At 50.7% G+C, this 23,844-nt stretch overlaps 1 protein-coding gene across 1 annotated transcript in view; it reads left to right on the top strand.

Annotated features, from left to right (window-relative positions):
- Window positions 1-20,533, top strand: part of Eefsec (eukaryotic elongation factor, selenocysteine-tRNA specific) — a 187,483-nt gene extending 166,950 nt beyond the window's left edge. Inside the window, exon 7 of the mRNA XM_028782979.1 lies at window positions 20,003-20,533. Coding sequence (XP_028638812.1) covers window positions 20,003-20,193 — 191 coding nt within the window. The 3' untranslated portion in view covers window positions 20,194-20,533. The remainder of the gene's footprint in view (window positions 1-20,002) is intronic.
- Window positions 20,534-23,844: the final 3,311 nt, after the last annotated feature.

Raw genomic sequence — 23,844 nt, 5'->3', positions numbered from 1 at the left:
CAGGAGTGTGTGTAGAGGAGCATCTGTGATACCTATGGAAGTCAGAGCCAAAGCCTGGGCTGGCAGCATGAGGCAGAGCTTTACTTGAGATGCCCTGCCCTCCTTGTGTTCATGGAGCTAAGCTAAGAGGGAAGAACTGCTCTCCCAAAACTTTGTGTACACATCCCCTCCTGTGTTCCAGCTGTGACCTGTGTCTCAGTGACACCTGAACCCAGTATGCTGGTTTTAGCTCCTTCCCAGGAGCAATGTGGTACAGAAGACTTCAGAACTAGCTTCTTCTTAGGGAAGCCCTAGGGGAAGGGGTCATGGGAGAGAGAGCATGTGACCCTCCCCTTTCAGAAGAGAATGGGAGGTAACCAGGAAGTTCCCCAGGCAACAGAAGGAAGAAAATCATCCAGGATGGAAGGAACAGAGAGTGCTAAGTTGTCACAGACTGGACAGAGTGTAACACAATTTGAGACTCTCGAATAATAACAGAGTGTAATAGGCATTGAACATTGTGCTGTGTGGGACATTGTTCTAAGTGCTTTACATGGTGTAGCTGTTTACTTTGGTGTGTCCAAAATGCTAGTCTGGGAACAGTTTTTAAGCAATAGTACTTCTGTCCCCCCAGCAACGTCTGTAGCAGAGGCCCCAGCATGCTTCCTGGTGCTCACCCTCTGTCCCAGCACAGGGCCTTGTCCTTGGATGGTGAAAAGGAGTAAGGGCTTTACTCCTGGAGGTCTTGAACTTGTACCTGTCTTGACTTTGGGTCTGGGTCCTTCTGTTGTGGGAATGGACTGTGCACTGAGGGTGCTTTCCAGTATCCCCAGCCTCATCTCTTTGCACAGTGCTGAGCCGTGGCCTTCTACATGATATCTCAGGGCACATTCAAAAATTGGTTTCCTTATGCATAGCTCTGTACTCAGCATGTTAACACAGACATTTGACTCATTTGCAGAACCTCCATGGGTCAGTTATTGACCAGGAGGGTAGTGATAGCATACTCCTTTAACCTAGCACTCAGAAGGCAGAAGCAGGAGGATCTCTGTTGGAAGACAGCCTGATCTACAGAGTTCCAGGACAGCTAGGGCTACACAGAGAAACCTGTATCAAACAAACAAACAAAAAAATAGTTGTTGAGTAGCCAGAGACAGCCTTTGCCAGGTCACATGCTAGGTGTGCAGAAGAGGTCTGAAAGGGACAGAAGAGCATGCTCTGAATCAACCATTGCTGGTGCTGGGCACCAGCTTCTGCCCAAGAAGTGGTGCAGAAATCAGTTTTCCATCTTGTAGCAGCCCTTTGTGGTAAGCTCTCAGGAAGGCTGTCGATAATTACTGGTCTGACAATAAGACAGTGTTCCCATCATGGAGGCTAGACAGGTGCTGGGCCCTCCCTGCTAAAGCACTGTCTACAGGTCAGTGACAGTCAATATACAGCATGTTGGCAGTAGCTGATGCACCCATAAAAGTCATCTTCGTTATTTCTGGGGCTCCTGCCTGGTGGGGTGTCTGAGAAAGCCAAAAGGTAAAATGGTCACATCAGCAGCAGTCCCAAGGCTGATTGAGCCTTTTACCCACAACTCTCAGAGTCTGCAGGTGTGACAAGGTGAACTGTCCAGGTCAAATGCCTTACCAAGTTACACGGCTGAAAAGGGACTTCGTTGGGCCCAGTGTGTCTGCCTGCAGAGCCCATTTTGGTACTGAGAACTGGCTGCAATGGGAGATGATCCTTAGTCTGGGAACCAAGTGGCTAGGGTGTGTGAGGACCTAGTGTGTGCTATATAGGCTCCAGATTCACCACATTCTTGCTGTCATCCTCCAGCTGAATTTAGATGGGCCCCTGGTCTACTACAGGTGTCCCTGGGGAGCATGTGTGAGCTAAAGAGGATCTACTCTGAACTGAACTTGGTTACCACTGACCAACAATGTCAGGTCCTCAGGCTTCAGTGGGTCCAGGCCAAGGGGCTGTGCTGTTCTTTTTGGGTTCAGAGGATAGACCATTACATGACTGTGGCAGCGAGCTCTTCCGTCCCTGGCACAGCTGCCTGTAGCACAGGCTGCTGCTCCAACCCAGATTCTCCACTGAGGATCCACCCACTCAGTCCCCCATCTGTCCATGTAAGATATGTGTAAGGAGCCAGGATCCAGGTGTCCTGGTCTTAAATCAGATTTCACTGGACTCACAGATTAGCCTGAAAAGCTAAGAAGTTGCTCATAGTCTCATCTCAGGGTTTTAGGTTTGGTTGGTTGGTTGGTGGGTTTAGTTTTGGTTTTTTTAAGGCTGGCTCTCTCATCTGTAACTCGTTAGGCCAGCAAGCCCCTAGCTGTTTCACCAGGGCTGGGACTGAAAGCACAGGAAGCCACCACACTGGGTTTTTCACATTGTCCTGGGGATTGCTCTCAGGTCCGCATGCTATGTATGCAGCAAGTATTTCACCAGGGTGACTCCCCACCAGCCTTCCTCTGGGACTTACATACAAGTGTGAGGAGGACGGTACACTGCAGGGTCACAGACTGTAGTATCCCAGTGTGAGTGCCCCATCATCAGATTACACAGGTGGGATTGGAAGGCCAGCCCCTCTACCTGTTGAAAATGGCAATGACTTGTTCCCTTGGGAAGTGTAATATCACTCATTGTCTGCAGCCCTGGTACCTTTGTCTGGCTGAGCAGAATTTGCAAGAGGTCATCCTGAATCTGACATCTGTGAAACAGGGGAGTTCCTGAGAGAGCTCAGGGTAGATTGACTGCGTGGCACCCAGGGCCCTCACCAGCGAGCTCATTGGCTTCTGCCCTAGGTAAGAGGCTTCTGGCTGGCAGTGTCTTCTCTCACAGGGGTTAGGTCTTATCCTGTGTCTATCTCCAAATGGGAAAACAGGAAAGAAAACAATTTATCTACCTGTAACCTACAAGCAGTAGTTCATTGTGTCTCAGCTGTGAGCCAGCTCGGGGCAGGAGGAGGTCGTCTCTTCTCACTCTCCTCCAGTAGGCTTCTTTCTCTACCATCGTACTTCAGAAGAGGGTTCTGCATGCTCCTGGTTCTAGCTCACACCCTACATGAGCACCTACACCCCTCTACACACAGGGGCTGAGCTGAGACTGGACCTGGAGACCCAGGGCTCCATACATGCTCCGTGTTTCCAGCACCTGAAAGAGGAACAGCAGTGGTGGAGCATCTTCCTAGGCCCTCTGTAATATGAACTATTTGGTTAGGATTGGTTCTTAGAAGTTAAATTGTTTAAATTTTCACAAAGAAAGCACCACATTTTTAGAAGTTTCTTACCAAGTTCTGCATTGAGTCACCTCACTTCACACTCCTTTCAGCCATGTAGATGGAGTGGATTTCAGCTTTCCTATCCTATATAATCCATCCTCTGTAGTCAGGGTTTATTTACATTTCTTTGGTGATGACTAAAGTCACTCTTAACTCCACACCCATCACATACATACACACACGCACGCATGCGCACACACATGCACGCATACACGCGCTCGCATGTCTGCGTATAGCAGAGGCTATAGTTCCCAACCTGGACCAAGCCAACTGCATGGTTCCCACTTCTGGACTTACACTTGGGCTGACCTTTCCTTATTCTAACCATACACAACATAGCATAAGCAGATCACCCCAGTAACCCATATATGTTTGGGGTGCTGCTGCCCATATGGCCCTTGGTCCTCCATAGCACCTGCACCTATGATCCTAAAGCCTTGTGCTATGCTCTGAACCCAGAGTCAGGTTCTGATGACAGTTCTGACACTTCACACATCCTTGAGCTTTCAGAAGTTGTGGCTCAGGGCAATGGCAGGAGGGCTTTTCGGAGCCTCGAGGTATAATCCAGTCCTGGTCTAGGTAGTCTAGGAGCCACCAGGCACCCTGCTGGGCTTCCCTACCTGCCCTGGCCAGACCTTGTTTCCAGGGGCTGTTCTCCTCCGAGGGTGCCTGGCAGAGGGATCAGTGTCACAGTATGTGGATGTTCACGGTGGAAGAGCCTGGTAACTACCTGTGGAGACCTGAAAGCTTTTGGTGAGTACATAAGACCATGTTGGCGTGAGAGCCAGATGCTAATTCATCCAAAGTGCTGGCTTTCCCCAGACATCCTTACAAGGAGCCCCCACCCAACTCGGGGAGAGACAGCTGGGTCTCACCGGTGATACCCAAGATGAAACCACGCTCCTGAGCAGCAGTTCATTCCACTGGGTTCTGCCCCACAGCTAGCTGCCAACTCCTACAGGGAGGCAGGAAAATAGCTCACTGGGAGAAGAGAGCTGAGCAGGGGTGAGGGGTGAAAGTTGAGGTTTCAGAAAATCCTATAAAAATGAAAACAAACCATCCATCTTTCTCCCGGCATCTTACCCCGACGGTGCCCTTTCTGGATCTTGCCCTGACGTCTATAGAGACAGCAACTCTGAAATCTGACCCAGCCCCCATAAGCTGCTGCCACCCCAGCTTAGGGCTGCCCTGGACAGAGACAACCTGGTACCCAGAACAGGGAGCACTTTGGGGTGTCTTCTCCCCCTAAATGAATAGCCTCCTCCAACTTTGGCCATTGAGGCATTTCAAAGCAATTGTAAAAATTATATGAACCCCATCGAAGAGCTGTTACAACAATGTTTATTCCCAGCATTTGAAACAAGGACAATGATATTATAAATAATTGTAGATGATGGAGATAGGCAAGAAAAAATAACATAATTAAAAGAATTTTACAAGACGGCCCGTTCACAAAGATGGATGGAGTAACACAATACGATGAAAATATCTGCAATTAACATAAACCAGCGCAGTGGACAGAAACCAGCTGCTGGTCAACCTTCCCCAAGGTCCCGCCATCCACTCAGCCAGTGCTGGGCCTTCTTAGAGTGGTCATCATGGTTCTGGGGCCCCAGGAAGAGGCAGTCTGAGGGTTCTTTCCTGGCAGCAGTTGGAGGCCTGGAATCAAGGACCTGTTTAATAGAATTTGTGCAAAACCAAGGGAAACCCAGGATTTAGAAAGTCACAGGGCTTGCTACAGAACTTCCCTCAGGAACCCCTCCCTAGCCCAGGATGACATTAACCCCTCAAAGTTTCCCATTGTAGCCTACTACCAAGCCCTCCCATGGCTAAACTTCCTACAACTTCTCCCTAAGGACTGTCTCCCCTCCCTACACAACCCCACCTCAGGATTGGCACATGCCAGGTGCTTGGTTTCTCTGGGTTGGTCAACTAGTTGGTAACCTCAGGCCATTTGTGTGGTGTAGGGAGCAGAGTGAGGTGGCTATGCTTATGCAGTTAGAAAGTAAGCAGAGCACAGCCTGGCTGGACACAGACGCTTTAGGTACCGGGTGTCTACTGCTGGACCCGAATCCTTACCTCCTGTCTGGGCAGCGACAGCCCAGAAGCAGCGGGTCACTTTATGCCTCTTGTATGTCTGTCTCCTCTTCATCATGATTTGATTTTCTAAAATAATATAATAATAATTAAACTTGTTTTCACTGAAAAACATGTCTCTGCCAGACAGTACAGAGTTAGATGTTTCTGTTGCCAACAAACCACAGAGATGGAACTTTATTTGGATCTCTCTTCCACAGCCTCACCTAGATGTGGTGGTCCCTGCCTGTAATCCTAGCATTTAGGGGGCAGAGCCAAGAGTTCAAGGTCAGCCAGAGCTACATGAAGAAACCCTGGTTTGGAGGGGGGTATTTTGGTTTTTTTGGCATACTTTTGTTTTGTTTTGTTTTGTTTTTAAGAGGTATAGATGAAGCTGAAGTTCAGCCCTTCCTGGAGGTGAATGTCACTCTCTTCAGCTGGCCTTGTACCCCAGTGGGTCATCTCCCTGTTAGATGACTCTCTGTTAGTCTACATCCCTTATCCAAATACTTAAGGCCAAAAGTACTAAATTGATCATTTTTCAAATTTTATAGTATTTAAAGATATCACTAGCTAAGCATCCCTAATGCAGAATCAAAAAATGCCCTAAAATCTGAACAGCACATAGGCTCTCAAAGAATTTCTGAGTTTGGAACCTCCAGGGTTTTGCCTATGTTGTTTTTGAGTTGTATGGACATGGCTGTAGGTTACTTCTGTTCCAAGGATCCCTGACCTATAACCATTGCAACTTGCCCTGCCTAACCACAGCTGTCTCATGATTTGAATGGCTTTTTAATCACTTGTCACCTGTCAGGTTTCCAGGGAATCCCACCTCTCCACTCCACAGAGACACGTGAGCAGCTCTGGGTAGGTGCAGAGCTGTCCCAGTGTCCCAGGTGACAGAGCTCTGCCTGCACATCACCCAGTTTGAATACCTGCCATCCCCAGCAGTGTGCTTTCTGATTGGCCAGTTCTTTCCAGTTCCAGATGCAGAAGATGGTTTTCAGAGCTGCTGTGCATTCCTGGTTTTTCAGACATTTCAGATTGGGCTTCTCTTAGCAGAGCAGGCTTGGGTTTTCTGGTGGACTTATGCCATGGGGGTGTCAAGAAGCCTTCATTTTTAGGTAGAAATTAGGCTCTTGTGTGTGCCACCTGGTTTCCTGCTAGCTTTGACTTCCTGTCAGTAACTGAGAATCAAAAAATCTTGGCTTTGTGGGAGTTGACCCTTTGCTGACCCCTCAGGCAATGTCTTTGGGAAGGGACACACAAGCAGAAGTGCTTTGGCTGCGGTTCATGGAAGGGAGAAGTGATGGCCCTAGAGGTGAAGGATCGGGTGTCGGGAATTCTAAGGCAGGAGGCTCTGGTTCAAGAAACAAGCCCAGCCCTGGAGCTGGGTAGGATTCCTCAGACAAGCAGCTATCCAAATGCCCCAGATGAGACCCAAGGTAGTGGGGTAGTAGGAAAGGGTTCAACACATGTGTTTATGTGAAGCCACTTTCTTGGTGGCTTCAAGCAAAGCTCTAGGTCTCTTTAAAACTGGAGTCAATTCAGCCACCTCCTATTGCTCTAAACAATCAAGTCTGTGGTCTCTACCTGCCCGAAGCCCTCCAAAATTCCAAAAAAGTCATCTGTAGCTGCCCTCAGACTCTTGGGCCTCCTGGGCAAATAGGCTGAGACAGCCTCCCTTCCTAAAGCTGGGCACAGAAGCAGGTGGAGGAGGAGCAGAGAGCAGAAGGCTCCAGGCACTGGGCTTCTTCAGTCATGTCTTCGTGCATCCCACCTGTGTGTGCCGTCCTCTGACAAGAGGGAGGTGAGGGAGAGGCCAGCTTCCTGACGGGGCAGTTGTGAGACATTCATAAAACTTTTATTGGACTTGCCACCCTTCCAGATAAATATTTTTCAATTTTATGAGCTCGTTTTAGGGCCTAGGCTTAATCCTGGCTTTGTAGCTGCCTTAAAAAAATTAAATATTGTTTTGGCAAAAGGAGCCCCTCCCCCACGCCGCCAAAGGCAGCTCATAAATCCCTGTGTTCAACTCTTGCCCTTGCCCTCTTCACCCAGCTTTCTTCCCTCCCACACCTTGTCCTAGAACAAGATGGGATCCAGTGTGTGGCCACAGAAGGAAGTCCACAGCAGCACTCCTGAGGTTCCCAGTAGGGTTCACACAGGTACTGCTGCTGTGTGTGTCCCAGGCCCTCAGTAAAGCCCCTTGCATCCACCTTCTCTGTTGTCTTGAGGACTGGCCTCTCAGGCCAGCACTGATGGCTCTGCCTCTTCCCTGATGACTCTGGTGCTGTCAGAAACTTTCTGCCCTGTGTCCTTATTGAGCATGAGTCTGTCCCTCTTGGAAATGCAACACTCTCTTCCCCATGCATGACCTCAGATATGAGCCCCAATCAGCACCCAGTAGGCACAGGTAGCAAGTGCTGAGTGGGTGGTGTGTGGCAGCTCTGGTGGAAGAGTGAGTTGACATAGTTAGACTTTGTTTTTATGTGACGTTGTCCTAAAAACTGCCATGTTAATTCACAGCTTCATCACAACCTGTACATAAGTGTTCTAACTATCCCATTTCTCAGATAAGGAGATGGAGGCATGAGCAACATCCCATAGGAAGCTGCACAGTGATTGGATCCTGAGCCAGAGTCTGGGTCCTGGAGGTAAACAAGGAGACTATGCTCTGGCTGCTATGTGGATGCCCAACCCTGAAGGACAATGGCCCACTGAAGAACTTGGTTTGGGTTCAGAGGTGATTTGGACATTCACACTCAAAGAGATTGGAGTGACCCAAGATGGAAGGGAGTAAAGAGAGATGGTGAACAAATTGGGGGCAGGGAGGTACTTAGACTCCACCATAGTGCCTGTGATATTGCCAAGTCCTTTAGACCTCACTGCCATCTTGTGACACAAGCAGGGCTCTCATCCTCACCTGTCCCCTGGCACTCACACACATAAGGCATGAGTGCAGCTGAGGATGGGGTGGGTTTATGTCTAGGATAAAGAGCATTGGTACCAGCTCTCTTATTCACCTGCTGCTTCCTGACTGTCTGCTGGCCCAGGTGCCCTGAAGATTGCCTCACTGACCTCTTCCTATGCCCACCAAAGAGCAGGCATTGCCTCATATCACAAAAGAGATACCCATGGGTCAGTGGCACAAGGGCTGGCCAAGGCATCTGCTTGGCTGGGAGGAACAGCATCCTGCCCAGCTACTGTGCTCCCTCCTGACCCACAGCCCACAGCGAGAAGCAGTACAGGGAATGGGCCTGCTGTTCCTGTCCCTGCCTCATCCTGCTCCTGCTCGAAGGCCCCAAATAGTCACCCAGGGTATAACTGAAAGTCAGGATGCCTATAGACTCCAGAGGTAGCATTGCTCAACTGTCTCAGGGGAGGTTGTCCCTATGATAATACCTGTAGCTCTGCAGATAACTGAGATGGCCACCAAGCAGGCAGGGAACACAGGAAAGTTGCTTTTCTGGAGCCACCATAGAAAGCAGGGACCACCAGGTGTTGCCCTGGGAATGCAGGCTCACTATTTATAAAGTGCATGTACCCAAGGGCCAAGGCTGACCTGTGGCAGCCAAATCTGCCTGTATCCATAGGGTACAGGGCACCCAGCCATGTGGGACAGCTCCACAAGCACGGGCATAGCAAGTCTGGTCCTCACTGGTTTCTTGTACACAGTCACTTTGAGAACTTCCAGCCTCATTCCCACCTCCCAGGCAGCTTGGACAATACAGACCTCCCACAGCCAGCCATGGCCCTTGGGGTCCCGCAGACTCCTGTTGCTTACCCACAAGGGCAGAGGGGGCTGAACCTGTGGCATTGCAGGCAGAATAGTACAGATAGGCCTGAGAGGACGAGTGCTGTGGAGGAGCAGACACAGACATCCCTAATAGGCTGCTTGTACTGCTTGTGGCATCCCAGACCTCTCCTTGCGTGCAGACCCTCAGCATCACAGCGGCCCATTTATGTCACTGGATGTGCTGTTGTTACTAAAGGCCAGGTCTCTGCACACAGTGACACACAGTGCTCGGGGAAGTGAATTGATCTGAAGAAGGCTTTCTTGAAGAATAGAGGGAGCTGCAAGGGACATTTCAAAACAGTGCTGCTACAAAGCAGATGTGTGAGCTAGGAGTATGATGGGTGGTGAGGGACCATAGCTTGTCCCCAGTTACAGAAAGATGCAACAAGCCAGCCACACCTTGTCAGCCATCCCTACAAACATAATTCAGAGTCTCGAGAAACAGGGTTCCCTGGTCACAGTTGGCATGTTCCCTCCTGATCCTTGGACACCAGAGTCTACTTCTTCCTTGGATATATGGGCAACTGTGTTGGAACCTTGGCATCAGGCACAGTGCATGCAGGGATAGGTAACCCCACAGCCAGCTTGTGAAAGCTCTGCTTACCACTGCCTGTACAGACTGCCTTGTAGTATGTCACAGAGCAAAGGCATAGACCTTCAAAGAAGCTCTCCTGGGCTCCCTGCTTTCCCACCAATGCTGGAGCTGTCTAAAGGAGCCATGGAAGTCATAAAGAGTAGTGCAGGCCGTAGTGTTCCTGTGTGGTTTGGTTCTCCAAGAACAAAGGCTTACAGCCCTATCAGCGCACCCTTCTCCACTATACTGCCCTCCAGACCTGCTTTGGGAACAAGGACTCAAGTGCTCACGGTATGAGGAAACCTAGCTGGAGTGGAAACTGAAGGGTTCTTTGGAGAGTCAGTTGTATTGGAAAGTGTGTTGCTGAGGCAAACACATGAATGAGTGTTTTCCTGAAGTGGACATAGGTGCAAGACTAAGGCAGACATGTGAAGGAGTGTTTCACTGAAGCAGATACAGGAGAGAGGATGTTCTGTTAAAGCAAACATGTGAAAGAACACTCGATAAAGGATTCTTTGCCAAAAATATGCCTTATATTGGTCCGATTTACATTGCGTACTTGAACTCCATTTGCCGGGACTCTGTGGACTTGGGCCGATGGATGCACATGCTGAGGCAAGGCATGTAGAGTACACGTGATGTTTGGAAGGTGTAAATAGGACTCCACGGAATGATGGAGACAGAGCTTGGCTTGTTGGTACAGCTAGCTATGCAATGCTATGGGTCTCACATCATTGTGGATCTTTGCTTCCCTAAGAGAGGCACATCTGAGAGCTTCTCCTGGTGTCCCTCTCAGTCCCTCCTGCAGACTCGAGCCAAGGCTGAGGCCTGGCTGTCTCTGCTAGATTATATCACCACTGTTGCTAACCTGACTCAACTGAACTGGACTGCTGATGTATCCATGAAGTGTTTGTGAGTGGATCGAGCTGCCACTGCAGACCTGTGAACTGAACTGCCGATTTCCAGACAACACAGACAGGAGTTGCTCCAAAGAACCTTTCTAAACAAGTCCCCTTCCCCTGTATCCTTTCTTTCCCACTACCTCTGGTGGGTGGTGGGCTACAAGGGAGGTTAAAGCGCTTAAGAACCATCATTAAAAATAAGGTTTGAAAAAATTAAAGTTACACCTAGCCTTGGCAGATAACCAGGAAGGCAGGCTGGCGTGCCAGTGTTCCAATGAGGCAGCCCTCTTTGAGCTGCAGACCAGGTCTGAGATATTCCCTAGAGGCTACACAGAGTATAGCCAATCATCTCACACAGAGCATCAACTGTGTGCTTAGACATCCTGGGTGGTAGGCAAGTGACAGCGAGGGATAAGCTGTCAGAGCCTGAAGCTTCAGGAGCATGGATGGGGACCATGCTGCCATGCCACCCCTGCCCTTCGTCTGCCAGCCACAGAGGACAGTGGTATATCGGTCACCTGTGCTTGCTTCTCCCTCTGCTCTGGCAGCAGAGCTGATACAGTAATCAGGATGCCACACATGGGCCCTGGAAAATGACTGCCCCTGAGCCTTTGTTCAGTCTCATTATTCTCTGTGGCTTTTCCCCCAAGTCATAAAAATGACGTTTTTAATATGTGGGTTTTTTTTTTAAGAAAAAGCAATATGAAGGTAATATGAAGACGACTTTTATTGTCAATAGCTCTACCTTTTAAACCAGTTATCTTAGTTTCTGCTCTAGGTATTTTAATTGAAGATTAACTTATGTTAAAGAGTGTACATGTGGAGGGTGAGAACATTAAAATTCTGCCCCCCTGAGTAGTGGGGGGAAAATACTTCTTGGGAAGCCACCAGGACCCTGCCCCCAACCCCTCTGGCTTCAGGGCTGCCTTTCCTTAATCTTTCCCACTTACCAGGAAAATATAGGTCCTTAGTCCCTGTAGATTGGAGCAGACCACACCACAGCCAGCACTGCCCCTGAGCACAAGGGAGAGAAAGTACAAAGATGTTCAGAGTGGTTGAAGGCATTAATCTAAATGAGAAAGTCCTCACTGTGGCCCTGGGCAACTTACTAAGTGTCTCTGTCCCTCAGTGTCCTGGCATATGAGTGACCTAGAAGTGGCTGCAGTTAAGGTATGGCTGTCTGGAACATAGTCACCATACAATGAGCATTTTCTCTGACTGGCCCAGAGATTGACAGTCGGACACCAGCTAAGCTTTCTGTGGCCAGTAAGATGGTTTTCTTTCAAGGTCCCTCTAGATAGTACTTAGCTTCATTTCAAGGCCATTTTCCCCACATGGGGATACCCAGCAGCACTCAGATCCAGCCAAACATTTCCCCATGGTGACCCAGAGTGCAGAGGCCTAATTCTCAGAAGTCTCTGAAGAGATGTCCTGGAGCCTAGACCTCCTTGGTGATGTTCCTGAACAGCAGTAAAGGATCTGGCCTGCCTTAAGCACCAGGCTGCAGTGGGTGCTTCATAAGCACAGCCCTGGTGATAAATCCTGCTTCTTGACCATAGCTGTGAGCCCTTACCTGCCTGGGTAGTGACTCACCTGTGGGATACCTATGTGGCACTGGCTAGGTAAGAGGGCATGTGAGAGGATGCTGGCAATGTCAGTATCAGAAGTGACCTGAGATTGGCATCCTTAGGACCCATTGAACAAGAGGGAGAGAAGGCGTTCAGCCACCAGCACACGTCCTTGCAATCCTGCCCTGCAGAGGCGACTCAGCTCTCTCCCTTTTCGATTCTCACTACCCACCCCCGCCCATACACTTTGCTTTGTCATGGTACTATCCTCACTCCTGACACACCTCAGCTCTGTCCCCATGTTATCCCCACTGCCCTCTTCCTCCGTCCATCCAGCACCATGGCCTACTGCCTAAAAAGTGTGGGCATCTACCTGGCAACTCTGAGCCTGGGGGGAAGGAACAGACAGATCCAGGACTCCCTCCTTATCCTCGCCCCAAAGGGCTCCAAGTCTGGGTGGATGTGGCCAGCAGAGTTGGAAGAGCTCTAGCTGTCCAGGACTTCCCCCTCCCTTGTCAGCTTGCTGCAATCAGAAGATCTACTCCTCGCCCCCCAGCTTATGTGGGCTCAGAGGCTGTCTGGAACAGAACCATACTCAGGAACCCTTCTGCTGGTTCCAGGCAAGCTGAAAGGGCCAATATAGCTCTTGCTGGAGTCTCTGAGGAAGGATCAGGGCCTTGATCCCAGGTGGAAGACTACAGGGTACGACATGCCTCTTATTGAAAGTCTAAGCAGAAGGTACTAAGGCAGTTGCCATAATCCACTAAGGGACTCCAGCAGAGACTGGAACTGAGGCAGCTGAAGCATGAGAAAGGTCTGTGGGAGGCAGGCAACTGGGGTACCAAGGGACTATAGACTATCTGAGCACATGTTCTAGAGGTTTCTTCAGGAGAGGCTGAACTGGGAGAGGTGGTCAAGATTTGTTCTAAAAGGATTTTTGGACAGCTCAGAGGTGAGTAAGCAGAGAGAGGCTTGCAACAGTGGCTGGGAAGTTCACACATAGAGTGAGCCATGGCCCAGTCAACAGGACCTGCACTGAATAGGCCCTGGGACCTTTAAGGAGCGTATGTTAATCCTCAGTGTACATGGGGGCTTGGGGTAGGATTGCCAGAAAGTCCAAGATTCTGTGTTGCACATGAAATGACACCTTGTCAGTGGAGACCTGGACCTGGGGATGTCTTAATGACAGCATATGCTTCAAGGAGCTGCAGGTACCTCATGGGGTAGCAACCTCACAGGATCAAGTAGTAGGAAGCTAGCCTCAGGTGGTTGACAGCTCATCAATGGCTGACAGCAAATGTACCCCCTAGGTTTCCCCTCCAATGGTGAAGCTTCCATCTGAGTCTCAAGACCAAGTCATTTTCTGTCTGGATAAGAGTGATTTTTGTTTTCTTTTTTAAAAGCTTACACATATTGTGCTGTTTTTCCTCCCCACATACCCCAATCTCCAAAGTACTTCAATCTCCAAAGCACGGCTTCATTGTGACTTCAGTTAACTTGGTGCGGGAATATCTCTGCAAAGGGTCCTTTTTTGTTTTTGAAGAATTCATTGTTGTTGCTAAGAAGCTTAATATAAATTAAAGAAGGAATTAGGCAACATTAAGACATCAAAATAGGCATGCAGGGCCCATTGCCTCTGTTTCCTCCCAATCAAAGAAGTATGTGAGCCATCAAGTGTGCTCCAGAGTCTCAGAAGGGACTTGGTTCTGTGCTTGCACAGGCCTGTCTGCCACCCCCTCCCCTAATTCCTTTTGTTACTGGGACAGCAGAATACAGTTCTGCTTCTTTCTTTAAAAAAATTAATCACCTTATCTCTTTAAAGCAAATTGCATCTTTGTTTACATACATGACCATTGCAGAGAAGGAAAGAGGGAAAGCAAGGAGCTGGTACCCACAGCTGGAGGGATAGGCTGTGAGGCAGTGAGTACAGGCCTCACCTACTACCACATGGCAGGAGGATCCAGTCACTCCCTACACGAGTTAAGAGGGAGCCCAGAGGAACTGGCTTTTTCTCCCCAGATCTTCAGGATTTGTCCTTCTGACCTGTCCCCAGCCAGCTGAGAAGTTGATGACAAGTCAGCTGTAGCAGACAGGAGCGCCACACTCAGACCCCAGCTTCATCACACAGCTCGATAGACAATATACACCTTGGCTCACCTCAGCTGGACCCCTGCAAATCCTGTGTAACCAAAGCTTCCTGTGTATCAGATGTGCCTGCCAAACCTGCATTAAGGTCTCTTCCACCTTACCAACTCACTCATTTCTGTCATGCCAGCCCAAGCCTTATAGCCAGAACTCTGACTCTACCCAAGGTAGCTTCTACCTTTACCAGCAGCAGGCCCTTATTCAGAAGCAGATCACTTCCACTCAGAGTTCTTTTGACCATGGCCCCATGTCTTGTCCAGCTGCAAACCTGTTAAACTTGGACCCTGTGGCCAGCCAGCCAGCCCAGCAGTCTTTACCAGGATGCTGCCCCAGGAAAACTCCTAAGACTATTCCCCCTCTGCCCTGTTTCTACAGCCCCCTGATAACTGCTGTGGCTTCAGTGAGCCCCTGAGGGGGCTACTGACCCTAAGATCCTTACAAGGGACCCGTTCCCACTGGGGGGTGCCAGCTGCCTACCAGCGTGAAGGCCCCTCTTCTAGTCTGGCCCCTGACATGAAAGTGTCGCCAGCAATTGGAGGCAATTTGCTGGCCTTTGATGGCCACTGCCGGGCGGTACCGCGCTGGGCTTGAAAAACTTCACTTCCCACATTCTTCTCTGATTGCCCAGCAGAGCCAAGACCCAGCAGCCTGCAGCCCATTGTGCCTTTGTGTGGGACTGGCGCACAGTGAGAAAGGCCAGCCAGGCCCTGGGAGAGGTCCTCATGGGAAGCCATGAGCAGTAGTGTCACACGGGGTCACTGCCACCCGCACTATGTCTGGGCTCAAAGGAGAGTAGAGCAGGCTCCAGGACTGCTCTAGGACATGGTGGCTAGGGAGAGTGGGCCTCCTGCACAGAGGACATCATGGCCTACCTCAGCCCAACACCCACCCTGCCAGGGAGAGGACCAGTCCAGCCTGATGTCTAAGCCAGACTGCTGTCTGCACCACTTGAGGGCAGACATGTTTTTCCCAGGCCTCACCGCTGCCCTGTTCATCTGGGTAGGACACATCCAGGTGTGTGTGGCATGGAGGGGTTGGCATGTAAATGTATGTAATAGAGATGAGTACAAGTGGGTATGAGTGTGGTAAGTACGTGTGTGGGATTTGTGCCGGCATACGCAGGGCCATAGGACACAAGTGCGTATAGCACAGGTGAGTACTGATACCTGCATAGGCTGTGTCATGTCTATATGGGTAAGTGGCGTATGGAGGACGGCATATGGAGGGACAGTAGAGGTAGCCTACAGCAGGGGAATGCCTCCATCACATTCATGCTCCCCTGAAAACCTAGAGGGCTCTGTGCCCAGCAGGAAAAGCACCATTCACCAGCCTCTGAGAGGTACACACTATAGAACCACAGTGAAAGTAAGTACTCAGAGGGGCTCCTAGGAAGGACTCAGCTTAGCCTGGGGCAGTTGGGCAACGCCGTGCTCCCAGGAGCAGTGGCAGAGTCTGAGTTTAGTAGGTGGAGAGGAATGAAGCTCGCAGACATGAGTGAGCAGGGTTCTTGCTTGCTTTCCTATGCCTTCATTTGGTGCTCAGAGTGAGACAGGGGCATCAGGGAGTGGAGAGGCAGAGGAGGCAGACATGGGCCCTGAGTGAGGACACACTCCTGCCAGTATAGCCAGGTCCCAGCATCGCATAGGCCTTAGAGGATTCTCTGTGGTAGCAAGGGAGTAGAGCGAGTAGCTGCAGGAATGGCCAGTGGGAATGGGGGAGCTGGGAGAGCCCGTCCCTGAGCCTGCTCCTGACATCTCTGCTCTAGCTGAAAGCAGCGGAGTGAGACACTTTGACCTTGGTGCCCATAAAGGAGTCCTACCCATGCTCAGCCGCTGGCCTCCAAGTGCCAGCCTGTGTCTTGATCACAACTCCCCTGAACCCCAGCAAGCCATGGGGATCCGCCTGGGCCTCCTTCCCCTGGTTGCCTATGTACTAGACTGTACTGTGGCACATAGTCCCTTGTCTGGGCTCAGGGCTGGGCACACTGTGGGGCCTGTGGTAGATAGACCTCTGTGCCTAACCCAGAGTTCCTCAGAGCCCTTAGGCAGGAAAGTAGAAGAAAGACACTACATGTCTTCCCTTGTGACCCCTCCTGTCTGGACACACAGCCTTCTGGTCTTTTCTCTGCAGCCTGGAGTTGGTAGGATTCTTCTGAAAGTTCTGCCTGCTGCATTTTTTTTTAACTAAATTTGGAATATATCTTTTGTATAAAGGACAAAGGTCAACTTTGGGTGTCTTCCTCTGTTACTGACCCTAAATTTTTTATTTTGAGACACTCTCTGACTGAACCTGGAGTTCATAAAACTCAGCTAGACTGGCTGGCCAGCAAGCCCCAGGAATGTCCTGTCTCCACCTCCTAGATGCTAAGATTATAGGTTCATACCTGGCTGCTGGGGATATGAACTCATAACCTCAGGCTTGCAGGTTTATTACTGGATAGGCCATCTCTAGCTCCTTGCCCCTAGCACAAGACTGTTTTTAAATGGTCATTGATCATACTTAGTCCTACCGAACATCACTTTACCACTGCAAGAGGATTTGTCTCATCTTCTCTTGGTCTTGGGTCCCCTCTAACTGATACCAGATGTGTGGTTTTCTGGTGCTCAAACACAGATGGGGATCGAACAACCTTAGTCACCAGGTCTGCCCTCTTCTCCCCATCTGTGGAATGTTGGGCAAGCCTGAAGCTCTTTGGTATCTCAGTTCCTCCAGCCCTGACCAGTAAGGTCTGCTCAACTCTTCATGGAGGCATCTGCACATGCCTACGTGGCACAGGCTTGTCTGGTTGGCATCCCTGGGTGTAGACTTCTTGGTTGGCATTGACTTGCAGGAACTATCTCACATGCTTTTCCTAAATGCATGCTGTCTGCATCCTTGGACTAGGAATTTGCCTCTAGCCCTGTAGGATCCCAACACTGACAGGTGGGAGCCAGAGTCCTCAGTGCAGATCATGTGAGTGTAGACAGAAACCTCACTTGGTGGGACTAGTCACAGAAAGACAGCAGATATTAACCATGGAGATAATAGTCTACCAGAGGAGATGGAAAGAAAAATGCAGATGAGGGCCAGAGAGGCTGGGTACAGTGGTAGCAAGCAGGCCTGAGAGGTAACACATGAACAGGGACTGGAAGGTAGTAAAATAGATGCTCTTAGAACTATTACACTGTTCTAGCTGAGAGGCTGACAAAGCCAGATGCAGGACTGGGAAGCTGGTGTTTGGTGGGAATCACTGTGTTTGCCCATGCACATAGGAAAAGCCAGTAGAATAGGGTGGCAGAGTAGGAAACTGTCCTGCCTTAGGACCCCTGATCTAAAGATGCAGGCACCCTAAGCTGCCTGCTAACTCTCCTGACCCAGTCAGCACTTTTCTCCTACAGAACCAAGCATACAGACCATATCAGATTCCCTCTGCCTATACAGCCTGCCAGTAACCTGTGTGGTGGTCCCTGTCATCTGGCCATGAGTCCAGCAGTCTTTTTCAGAGAGCCTTGCATTAGGCACATCAAAGCTGCTACCACCACCCTCCCAGGGACACAGGGTCATTTCCTTAAGGATCATGCTATCTGGGGCTATCTGCTTCCAAGCTTGTTGACTGTCAGTCCTTCTGAATCTAGAATCTCCAGGGGGCCTAGCTTGGACTGCATGCCTGCTCCCAGTTGTCCGCTGATCCTATAGTACCTAGTATCTTTAAAAGGGAAGCCCCAGGGAGTTGAGAGACATACTCAGCCTGAGGCAAGCCAGGCTGCTGTGGTAGGTACAGCTCCAACTCCTCAGCCTATGCTACCTGGACAAATAAAAAGGGACCACTAAAGGAACAGTGTGATATCGCCACATTGCCCCAGGAGCTGTTGGCACAGGAGTTTTTTGGTAGACCCTTAGTTGTTCCCAGATCCCTATGACACCAAGGTGACCAAGCTGCTGAATGGCCACAATATCGCCAATGCTAGACTTGCTCTTGCATCCCTGACTGCTCTGAGCTGATGTGGTATGCACTGTGTGTAACCAGAGCTATCGCAGATGAGATGGATTGCTGATTGGGCCACACCTGTCTCCCTAGTATGGCATAGACGCTCTGGAGCCCTGCACCTCTTCAGTGATCAGACCTCCTGGCACCAGAGAGAGACGGGCCCTTACTATTTGTCAGGGTCTGGTGCCAGCAGGAGGAAAGCCCAGCTCTGATTCAGGGACTCAGATACCTGCAGGCCTGGCACTAGCCCAGGGCCTTTTTCTCACTCCAGGGCCTAGGCACCATCTGAGAGGAGGCTAAAGATCAGGCCACTGCAGAAAGACACCTTTTCCTGTGTGCACTCAGGCAGAGGGAAAGAGGGCAACCTCACTCCGGGGCCCTGTTAGTAGTTTCAAGTCTTTAGCTTTCCCAGGGCATCCAGGTTTTGAGGTGGCTCACAGTCTCACTTTTGCATGTCAGAGTAAGTCCAGACTCTTCATACAGTGAGACAAGCCATTCTTAACCTGAATGCAGTTATCTAGGGATGTACTACCTTTTAAATCCAGAGATTAGGGACCAGTGCAAGGTGCTTGGAGAGGTGGTAGCCCTCTTCAAGATCATTGTCAGAGGTAGAGCAGTGGTAGCATATGCCTGTAATCACAGCTCTCGGGAGGCAAAGCAAGAATATATCTGAGTTTGTGTCCAGCCTGGTGTACATGGTGAGTTCCAGGACAGCCAGAGCTATATAGAGAAACCTTGTCTCAAGAAAATAGAAACCAAAAATAAAAAGCATTGTCAGAGGCCCACATGCAGGAGGATCTTGCCCTTCAGAATTAGGGGATGTCAGGAGATTCCCCCAGGTGCTCGTAGGTACTAACAGACATGGCCTGAGCCTCTACCTAGCATCTCATCTGCAAACCTAAGACAGTCAGTTGAATATCTCAACTCAAGACTAAATAAGCATGTCGGGTGCTGGACTCAGTAACCACTGCAGAGTCTGCAGCAGCGAGATGCTGTCAGGATGTAGCTTAACTAATATATGTGTGTGTGTGTGTGTGTGTGTATGTATGTATGTATATATATATGTGTGTGTGTATATATACACATATATATATACACACATACACACACACACACACACACACACATATATATATATACACACATATGGCTAAACTGTGATGCACAGCCTTTCACTAAGGGACCATGGGACATCTTCCACTGTGGAAGTAGAAAGAGAAAAGGGAGTTGTAGGTGAAGGAAATCGTGTTGAGAATGGCCAGGAACCCAGCCATATTCTGGGTTAGTGGTGAGGATGGAGGATCTAGCTATACACAGTGTCTGCCAGAGCTTGGTTGCAATCCCCACAAGAGCTCTGACCCAGGAGAGCTGATAAAACCTCCCAGGTGTTCCCCTGACCACCTCTGGTGTGCTGAGGCTCCCCTCACCTGAGGGGAAAACACTAGAGCCTCCTACAGGGTCAGACTCCCAATGTAGGGATAAGAGAGTATCTCCATGGTGGCCAGGAACTTTAAGTGACAGGTAGAACAGTGTTCCCAGAGAGCATTTGGACTTAGGGACCAGATGAGCAGCCAGAGGATCAGAGAGTTATGCCCCTAAAGTGACTGGCTGGTAGTGAGTTGGCAGAGACGGTGATACTGGGTTGGGGGAGGGCATGGAGCTGGGAGACAAGGACAGCGTTGCCTACAATGAGTCAGTGACACTTTTGTCCCTTGCAGGTGGCCTCAGCCCTGAGTCCAAGAAGATCCTGACACCTACACTCAAGAAGCGGGGCAGGGCTGGCCGTGGGGAGACCACCAAGCAAGAGGAGAGCACTGAGCGGCCAGAGCCCATACAGCCTGTGACACTCAACCTGTCTTTCAAGCGCTATGTCTTTGACACCCAGAAGCGCATGGTACAGACTCCCTGAATGAACCATCCTGCCTAGCTGCAAGCCAGACCACAGTGCCAGATGCCCCCAGACATACCTCAACCTCCCCAGTCCTGTAGTCAGTCAGCCCATCCCACTGCCATCTGCACTGTTATTGAGCCCCATTAAGAAAACCTGGGGAAAGTGAAGAACAGTGCCTAGAGGGCCTGCCACTGCATCCCTACACCCACCCAGGATAGCAACTAGGCCCTCTAGGAAAGGGCCTTAGTGGAGCCAGCAGCCTGTCTTCCCCAGTTAGAGTGTGTGCAGCCACTCAGCCCTGCCCAACAAGCTGGCACTCTCCAACTGGAAATAAACATCCCATATGTGACCTAGTCTACCCATAGTCTGCCTGTCTCCCAGGGGAACACCAGGCATCATAGGGTATTGTGTGCATTGGGTTTAGGACTCAAGAGTTGCTAGGTTCAACCAAGTGGCTCCTGGGATGTCGTGGATGGACCTTGAAGAATGGAGATTCTCTGAGCAGCTGAGTTTACTGGGATCCTCTGGTCAGGAGTTTGTACCCCGGGCCTCCATCCTTGCACTAGAGGCCTTGGCCTCCAGTTTTGGAACCATGGACTCCCAAGTGTGCTAGACCAGGGGTCGAAGTACCTGGACCTTCTCCATGTTCATCTTCAGCCCCAGCACCCTCAGGCTTAGCATGGGGACTGAGATGGGGGCAAGAGGGTAGAACTGACCTATGAGGGAAGTCAGAGCTTTTCCAGACACCTGTAAGGGGAGCAGATGTCCCAGTGTTTCCCGGTTTGGCCTCCAGACAGACGTGAAGGCCTCCCTTTATCCCAGTAATCAGTGCATTATGCTTTAATTTTCAAAAATGGCATTAAAAATATTAACAGGGGCAGGTTGTGATCAAATGACTTGGGTCTGTTAAGCTCCAGAGCTGAAGGCAGAGGAAAAGGAGCCAGACCACAGAACACAGCGTCCCTGTAAGTCATGGCCCCTAATCAAACACATCATCAGCCCGCCAAGCCCCTCATGCCTCCAAGAGGCCAGGATGGCAGCGACTGCTCTTCACTGTCCTTGGCCAGGCCCCAGGCAGCCATAGTCATGACAGCCTGTAGCTGAAGCCGAGCAGGGGCTGGGTCTTACTGCCAGGCCTCTAGGGACCAGCTTCCTCCAGCTGTAGGACTCCCCTGTCCTGGGTGTGATGTAGTGAGTGTGGCCACCAGCACTCTAGGTGCTCCTTCCTAAAGGAGCTGAATCCCAGCTCCAAGTGCTACCACCTGCACCACTGGGCACCTCGGAGTGGCTGCCTTCTGCTTGGTCCTGAGACTCCTGTGCCCTCATTTAGCCCCAACCAGCCCTAAAGACTACCATGTCTGAAGGACAGGGCCACAGGCTGAGCTATGCCCCAACCCACCCTTTTTACCATTAGGATGCCTGGGGGAGCAGCCAGTTAGAGCCAGTGAGGTCCAGTGAGGGCATGGACCTCAGGGCAGGTAGCCAACCTGGCTGAGGTCCCATAGTCCCCTACTTCACTCCTGGGAGCAGAAAAGGCCTTCCAGGACTGTGGCCTCTAAGTGTCAGTGAGTAGATGAGCAGGTCTGAATCCTCATAGGTAAAGAAGCCATTCTGCTCAGTGCAGGGCCTGGACCAAGATCCTCTTCTGGACAGGGGCCCTGAAGCTTACTCCTCTCAGAGTCCCTTTAAGTAGGGCCATATTAGCCCTGTCTTCCCTGATTGGGCATTATGACCTTGGGCAAGTCTCTAGTCTGTTCCTCAGGGTCCCCATTATATAAGAGAAGCCCCTGCTCTATAAGGTAGATCTGAGGACATAGGACTCTGCTAAGCATGGAGCTCCCATTACAGCCTGCAGCCTTGGAGAAAGCCCTAGATATGTACACAGTGAAGGATAGAGGCCCGTGACCCCACAAGACGTACTGCAGCCAGCCCCAGCCCTAGCACAGCTCCAGTTGAGCCATTTTCTTCAGGACCTTTACGTTTCTCCACGTCTGTAGCCCAGCATCTCTCCTGAAGACTGCTTTCCTTAAAGCCCAGAGCTCAGCTTGAGGGAAGCGGAGACACAGAAGAACCCAGAGCTGAGCACTGGGAGGGGCTGTGCAGCATATAACTCCCAAAAGCTTACAGGACTCTCAGAATGTGTATAAGGTAGGCCTGCCCAGTGTGGCCTCAGAACACAGCTGAGCCCCAGAAGAGGCCTCTCTCAAGCACAATATTGATGGAAACATGAATACCCGTTAGTGAGTTAAAGCTGGGGTACACAGTCTGCAGGGGCAACCCAGCCAAGACGACAGTGGGAGGGGAGCAGTGTGCACTGCTGACCAGGACTGGCTATGGGCAGGAACCTTAGCTCCAGGACCCTCCACCCCTCACACAGCCCCAGGTTCCAGTGTTTTAGGGAAGACACAATTCCAAAGGCCCAGGCTCATTGCAACCATAGCCCACAGGAACTTACTTGAAATCTGTGCCAAGGGTTAGGGCCCTAGACAATTCCAAACTCCTTGTCATAGTGCCTGGGGTGTGTCTTTGGAAAAGAAGCACCCGCTGCCCTGCCTACATAATATGAAGTCACAGCCAGTGTCACAACACAGGCTGGGTGGGGGCAGCATGATTGGCAGGCCCTGGAGCATGGGGCTAATGCACCAGCACAGAGATAAGGCTTATCTGGAACCGTCCCTGGAATCGAGACTCTGATGGAAGCAGGCTCAGGGTTAATATATTTTTGATAGATAACGGCTGGTAAATGGGAAGCCCTGGGGGCCTGGGGCAGAAGGGGCAGTCTCTGTCCTCCCAGCCAGGCACATGTGCACCTGGGTCCATGTGTGGACAGAGCCTCTGGACAGGACCAGTGTCTGGACACCATGTGCTCAGGGTTTGTCTGTCAACCGCATGTGTGACATCTGCACAGAAGTGCAATAAAGGAGAGTGGGGCCTGGTGTATGCAGGGATGCAGGGTGTGGCCCACAGTGCACAGAGCACAAAGGTGAATGAGAATCCTCTCTAGGACCTGGCAAGACTAACAATAGGGGGCTACCAGAAGTACCAAACTCAGGGCCCTGAGCCAGGTAGAATTCCCTCCAGCTCCAGGGTGATCCCAGCCCAGGCTTCCTGACCTGGACAACATCCACATTGCCCAGTTTCCTGAACACCACTCATGGACTCCTAATTAGGGCTGGTCCCTTTCTTGAGGGTCATTTATGACCCTTCTGCCAAGAGACCACAGAGGCTCCATGAACAAGATCTTGAAGAGAGAGTAGGAGTTTGCCAGGTGAGGAGGGACATGCTCTTGAGGGGCCACAAGTGCAGGCTCTAACGGAGAGCCAGTAGATGGCTAGAGGAAAGTGAGTTAAGGGCTCCCCAAATCCCACTCCTCCAGGAGCCACCACAAGAGCAGCCCTCATTAAAATGAGTAATCACTACACCACTGATAGAGTTAGCCTTTAATTAGCTCACCTCAGCCAGCAACAGGCTTGCCTGCTGGGAGTAGGTGGGTGGCATAGTACTGGGGTGAGGCTGACAGAGAGACAGGAGCGGAGGCCTGAGGAAGCCTGAAAAACAGCACCAGGGATGGATTCCAGGGACCCTTCTTGTACTGGTCAGAGGCCTGGGAAAAGGGTCCCGATGGGATGGCTGGCTCCAGAATAGGGACGGTTCTGGCTGTGGGAGGGG

Source organism: Grammomys surdaster, unplaced genomic scaffold (assembly GCF_004785775.1).
Source record: "Grammomys surdaster isolate TR1022 unplaced genomic scaffold, NIH_TR_1.0 948, whole genome shotgun sequence".
NCBI lineage: Eukaryota > Metazoa > Chordata > Mammalia > Rodentia > Muridae > Grammomys > Grammomys surdaster.
This window is presented reverse-complemented; position numbering and strand designations above follow the sequence as displayed.